This window comes from Rhinopithecus roxellana, chromosome 16, assembly GCF_007565055.1.
Source record: "Rhinopithecus roxellana isolate Shanxi Qingling chromosome 16, ASM756505v1, whole genome shotgun sequence".
NCBI lineage: Eukaryota > Metazoa > Chordata > Mammalia > Primates > Cercopithecidae > Rhinopithecus > Rhinopithecus roxellana.
The window spans coordinates 35,623,237-35,629,307 of NC_044564.1; the positions used below are offsets into that span (position 1 = coordinate 35,623,237).

The 6,071-nt window shown below is 52.3% G+C and overlaps 1 protein-coding gene across 1 annotated transcript; it reads right to left on the minus strand.

Annotated features, from left to right (window-relative positions):
• Positions 1-2,019: 2,019 nt before the first annotated feature.
• Positions 2,020-5,330, minus strand: GAS1 (growth arrest specific 1). Its single transcript, XM_030920373.1, has one exon. It carries the CDS (start codon positions 4,432-4,434, stop codon positions 3,391-3,393), a length of 1,044 nt encoding a protein of 347 aa, XP_030776233.1. The 5' UTR covers positions 4,435-5,330; the 3' UTR covers positions 2,020-3,390.
• Positions 5,331-6,071: the final 741 nt, after the last annotated feature.

The following is a 6,071-nucleotide window of genomic DNA, read 5'->3' on the forward strand; positions in this document are numbered from 1 at the left end:
AAGGGTGATGCTTTTTGAGAATCCTCAGGAAAAGCCAGAGATACCTTTTCTTTCATTAATGGGACTTCCAGCCATTCTCCATGGGACATTCGAGATTGCCAAATGTCCAAACTTCCAAAAGGCTCCCCAGAGAGCGTGAGATATTACAGATGTCAACATCTGTAAAAATCCTTTCTGCTTAGAAGCAGATGGCAATATGCAATCTCATAACCACTAGCCGAAGGGTCCTAACATCTCAACAACCTCCGCTAGGTCTGTAGGGGTACCAGAGGACTCCTGGGCTCCAGTGTATAATTGTTTAAATTAAAATGGACCACCAATCAATGTTCACTTTCTTCAAGGAAGAAAGCATAAAGCCTCGTGTCCTCTCTCCCCAAGAGCGAGTTGTGTTGATTTATTCCAGGCAGATGCTTTTGACAGGACCCTGTAAAATCAAGTTGTGAGTTTATTGTAGCAGTTAATTATCAGGCCTTTTCTAGTGCTAATGCCTTTTACTTCTTACTGGGGAAAACTGGGCCTTTTACTGGGACAAAGACTTAACTTTTAGTCAAGAATGTGTTAAAATAACATGAGATGGAGATGATTTAAATATATTTAAGGACAAACGCAGGAGCACTGCTAACTTGTCGTTTTGTAAAGAAAGCTGATTTCATTTACAAGTCTCTGGGAATACTCTTTGTTCACTTCCCAAAGAAACAACGCTCTCAGCTTTGTTTTAACAATATGTTTACTCAACCATTCAGGTGACTGGAGATTCCAACCACACACCACTCTCCTGGGCTTAAGTCTGACACTACAGCTATCTTAGACTTTCTAACACTATACATATAGAAATTGTGGTTTTAGGTGCACCAAGAAGTGTCTTGAAAACCTCCATAAAAGCTGAGAAAAGAGCGAGTTAGAGGCACAAGAAACCTTGAAAGTAGGGGGGGTGGGAGTGGGTAGGAGGAAGTCAGAATGGGGGCATAGCTTTGTTAATTACTTTGGGCAGCAGAGAAATCTGGTTATGTTTTTTCAGCACATGTTAATATCAAATAAAGAGACACCAGATCTTGCTAATCTGTCGACCCCTCAGACAAAGTTTATTTGTGGTGACTTTTAAACTCCTGACTTGCCTTCCAATCACCGCGTTTAAAATGAAAAGCTTTAAATAAACACCAGGAATAGAAGATAAATAAACTTTTTTTCCCCCTTGCAAGTGCCTAGCTTGGCGAGGTTCAGCCTCAAATCCCCAGAGGACAGAGCGCTCTCTTTTGTGTTAATGTTTAAAAGATTTTCCAATGCCGGAGTTTATTCCTACTGCAAACATTTCTATTTACAAGGTCAAGTGTATCAGCACTCGACACAGCTTAAGAGTGTAATTATTTATCTAAGGGCGTTTGAGTGTAGATCAGTAGCTCTGGCAGGAACCCAGCCTTCAGCCACTGCTAAACAACTCCTCACAACAATATTACAAGTTCTGGTGATTGTTCCTTTCCCCTGTGTGTTTACTTTTGCTGGTCTGAATGTTTTGCAACAAAATTTTGTACTTTTTCACCAAAAGTGTGAAAATGACTTTGAAGTATTGAGTCTTGCAAGCTTCCTAAAACCTATTGGTAACAGATGTTATTGGCATGTTTGATTGAGAATGGCTAGTAGCCAGAGAGGATACTCTTGGGGGTAAGCGGTGATGGGAAGGGGGATACAGAGAGGGGAGGTCTCAGGGGAAAAGGGGGAGGCGGGGCAACATGATGTCTGAGTTATCCTCAAATTATGTACAGGAGACACTATTTTGTGAATTCTCTCCACAAACGCAAACACCAATAGAGAGGCCGGTCAATTAGATATTTTTGGCTGCCTCATTTACAGATGTCTAATTGTTCATTAAATTAAAGGCAGAAATAATACCCTGCATTTCTTGTCTTGTACTGTATTTGCATTTCAGTTGATGGTTGATAGATTCTCAGTGCTCCCTCAGCCCCCTTCCTCACCCATTATTGGGTTATCCACAGTGTAACTCTGGAAAGTAACTACACCATATTCATTGTTTAAAACTCTTTACTGATGTACACGTTTTAATAAAACAACAAAAAAATACACAAATCCATAGTTATTTTAAAACTTAGGATTTTTAAAAAACAATGTCTATAAAAATACAATGTTTAAGGCAGTTTGGAAATGCATTTGTACATTTCTACAACGTCCATAAATTCTCTTGAAAATAAGAATGTTAACTTCAATTCTATAAAATACACTGTACATTTTAAGACTGTTCTAAATATAGCACACTTCACAATGGACCGTGGGTTTTGATTCCTGGTGACAAATGGATTCTATACATTTCAGGGGGGAAAGGTGTAATATGGATATGAGTTTAAAACTTTTAATTTCTTTTTAAAAATAAATTATTTCTGAAGCATACAATTTATAAAAATTCTATATACAAAGTACAGCAACTGGTAACAAACCCCAGTTTTAATACATTTTATATACGATGTACCAGGGTTTAGCAACCCTGATAGGAGCAGAGGCAATATACATTCTCCGCATATTTAAACATACAATTTCTTGATGTAAAGAACAAAAATGGCAAAAAAACAAACATCATGAAGAGGCTTTCATAGATGGCAGTGCAGAGCTTTTTTAAATAAAAAGTTGCATTGTTCAACACCATGGCAACCCCTTAGATCAGCATTTTTTGACCCTTAATCCTAAGAAATGTGCTAAGAGATCAGAGTGGTAGCAATGAAATTAAGGTCAAAGGCTCAAACTTATCCAAAACCAATTTAGGGGTTCCCTCTAAGGCAATCGCCGCCCACCCCCACCCCCACGTCACTGAGAATTCTGGGCGCTGAAACAGTGAAATAATGAATCGGTAAGTGGGACTTTTCTGTTTACATAGGATTCTAACGTCCTCACTGGCCACAATCTATAAAAGTCGATACTGGTACTTTTTTTCCCCCTCAAAGGAAATATGCTAATAGGCAGCCCCTTTGCAAATATAATTCCTCCTTCCCATCCCTTCCAATTGCTAAGGCCCCACTGGTCAGCACCTTCCCTTTCGAGTCCAGGACTACTGTTATGTCCCCTATATGCCCGCTTCCTCCGGGAGGTCCTGAACACTGCAGCTAGGTTTCCGAGCGGCAGACAAGTCGGGAGTTTCTGCAGCTTGGAATTGGGGCGGGGGAGGAGGTCCAAGAAGTCAAGCTCGGGAGAGGAGCTTCAGGGGAAGTGCCCAGAGTCGTGGCGGGGGGGACCGGCTACACCAAGTTGACTTGAAAAAGTTTTGGGAAGTATCCCCAACCATCCCCTCTATCTGTCCCCAAGCCACAGGTGCCCCGGCGCGGGGGCGAGGCAAGCACGGGAGCTGGACGCAGGCTCTCCCGCAGTCAACGGCGGGGGGCGCGAGGCCTAAAAGAGCAGCCCGAGCAGCAGCAGCAAGATGGAGGCAAGTGGGGTCCAGGCGCCCCGGGGCGCCGAGCGGCCGCCGCCGCCACTGCTCCTGCGCCCGGGCCCATAGGGTAGGTCCCCGCGGCCGCCCGCTGCAGCAGCGCCGCTGCCCGGGCGCGGTGGGTGCGGGACGCCGTCGTCGTCGTCCAGCGGCTGCTCACCACCCGCGCCCCCGGGGCGCTGCTCGTCATCGTAGTCCTCATCATAGTAGTCGTCCAGGCCCCCGTCCGAGCCGCTGCTGCCTGGGCCATTGCCCAGCTCGGCGCCGAAGCACAAGCGGGCCATGTTCTCCTTGACCGACTCGCAGATGGGTCGCTCCAGGCCGTCGCACACGCAGTCGTTGAGCAGTGCTGCCTTGGGCATAGCCAGCATGTCCTCAATGACGGTGCGGCATTCGTCCGTGCAGCGCAGCCCGTTGAAGACCTTGCCACAGTAGGTCAGGTAGCGGCTCAGCGCCAGGTTGCAGCGGCTGTCGCGGTCGCAGCGCCGCCGGGCCTCGGTGCAGCCCATGACCCCGCCCGCGCCGGGGCCGCCTGCGCCGCCGCCGCTCGTCCGGGGCAGGCACGGCTCAATGGCGCGCTTGGTGGACTTGCAGTTCTCGTCCTGCGCGCAGTCACAGTCCTCCAGGGCGGGCCCGCGGCGCGTGTGGTTGAGCTGAATGAGGGCCGAGATGCAGTGGCTCGGGCAGCGCCAACGCGACGAAAAGGAGGCGGCCGAGGCCGGGAAAGCTGCAGCGGCGGCGGCGGCCCCGGGCGCGTCGCCCCCGCCGTGCTGCGCCAGCACCGGCGCGCACGCCTCGGCGTACTGGTTGTAGGCGTAGCTGCACTCCGGCTCCCCCTGGCACTGCAGCAGCGCCTGCCAGCAGATGAGGCGGCGGCCGTGCGCCAGCCCCGAGCCCCGCGGCGCCGAGCCCAGCAGCTGCAGCAGCGCCATCAGGCACAACCAGGCGCCCGGCACGGTCCCCCCGCGGGCCTCGCCGCCGCCGCCCAGCAGCGCGGCCACCATCGCGGGCAGCGGCGGCCGCCGGGAGAGGAGGGGAAAGGAGACGAGGCGCGGGGAGCGGCGGACGCGGAGCCGGTGGAAAAGTTTGTCCAAGTCCTGCCCACTTCTTGCATGAGTGTCTTCATAAATCCATGCGCGCCGCTGGCTGATGCCCCGCTGGTGGCAGAAGGTCCCCTTTCGCTCCGGCTGCGGTAGCTTCCTGGAAATGAACGGCTGCCGAGATCTGGTCCCGCTCTCCCACCCGAGAGCCCTCCGCTCGGGCCCCGGTGGTGGCGGGAGAGGCTCACTGTCGCCCCGGGGGGGTGCGGGCCGCGGGGCCGTAGCGGGGCTGCAGGACCGCGCGGCGCGGCGGGTGCATTTTGCTCCGCGCCTGCAGATCCGTTGTGCGGCCGGCTGTCCCCGCGCCGGCTGCTCGCACTGTGGCCGCGGCGCTCCTTCCTCCCGGGCTCAGCGCCGCGCAGCCGCCACTGCTGCCGCGGTCTCTCGCATCGCGCCGCTTCCTGGCTCGGCGTCCGCGCGCTGCCCGCCTTCCCGCGGCCCGGCCGCCCCGCGTCCCCTCCCCCTTCGCCCGCGGCAACCACGGCCTCCGCCGAGCTCCGGGGAGCTCTTTCCGGGAGGCGCGGGGACAACAAGAAAGTCGGCGGTGCCGGAGAGCGGCTCCCTGGCTTCACTCGGCGGCGGCTTCTCGGGTGACCAGGAGCCCGGGGAGCGGATCCGCTGAGCCCGGCTGCAGACTCGTTAGCAGCGAGGCTTTAAATACAAAAGTGGGCCGGGAGCCCCCGCGTGGTGCCGCGGTGCCCCCTCATTATGCATGCATGGAAAAGCAAACAAACAAAAACATTAGCAACGCTCCTCCGGCTCGCCGAGTCCCGGCCCCGCGCGCTCCGAGCCTGCCCGCTTTCTCCTTTCTCCACTCTTTTTCGCCCTTTGCTCGGCCCCCTTTCCCGGCTTTTCGAGATGCTATTGGTCCTGCCTGTTGTTGTTGAAAGTTTTTTTTTTTTTTTACGAGCCGCTGGAGTGGGGTTGCGGAGTGGGGGAGGGCGGGAGGGTGGTGGGCAGGCTCACATTCAGGCATTCAGGGCTTGAAAGGAAAGGCTTAGGGAGCTTGACGGAGGCCGGGAGCTCCTCCTACTCTTAAGGAGGCTCGGATATGCAGCCCTAGCTAGCGCACTGAACCAGCGGGCAGGGCTTAAGGGCAGCTGTTTGGATCCGGCTCAGGCACGGGCCTTTTTTGTTTGGTTCTTTTTTCTTTTTCTTTTTCTTGCTTTTTTTTTTTTTTGTAGTTTTATTAATTCTCGCTGGCCCCCATCTGTGCTTTCGACTGGATTCAGAACTCAGTTTATCTTCTAGGCTTCCTGTCTTTGGGTCTCTATCACCACAGAGGTGAGGGGGAGAATGCAGAGAGAAAATGTGAGACTGAAACTTTTTTAAAGAAGCATACAAGAAAGAAGCACACACTTTATTAGGGAGATGTTGATGAGATGCTTACAACCCTCCCCCCACCCCCGAGTCCCAGTTAGGCCATCTGGCAGGTACCGCCCGTGCGCCAGGCATCGTTTTCAAATTGCAAGACCGAAATCCAATCAACCGAAATAATTTCTTAGGAAGGGAAGCTTGCAACACGTGCAGTAATGAAAGAA

What these genes read in the sequence shown, in the direction of transcription:
- GAS1 (XM_030920373.1), bottom strand. Translation starts at nt 4,434, where the DNA reads ATGGTGGCCGCGCTGCTGGGCGGCGGCGGCGAGGCCCGCGGGGGGACC.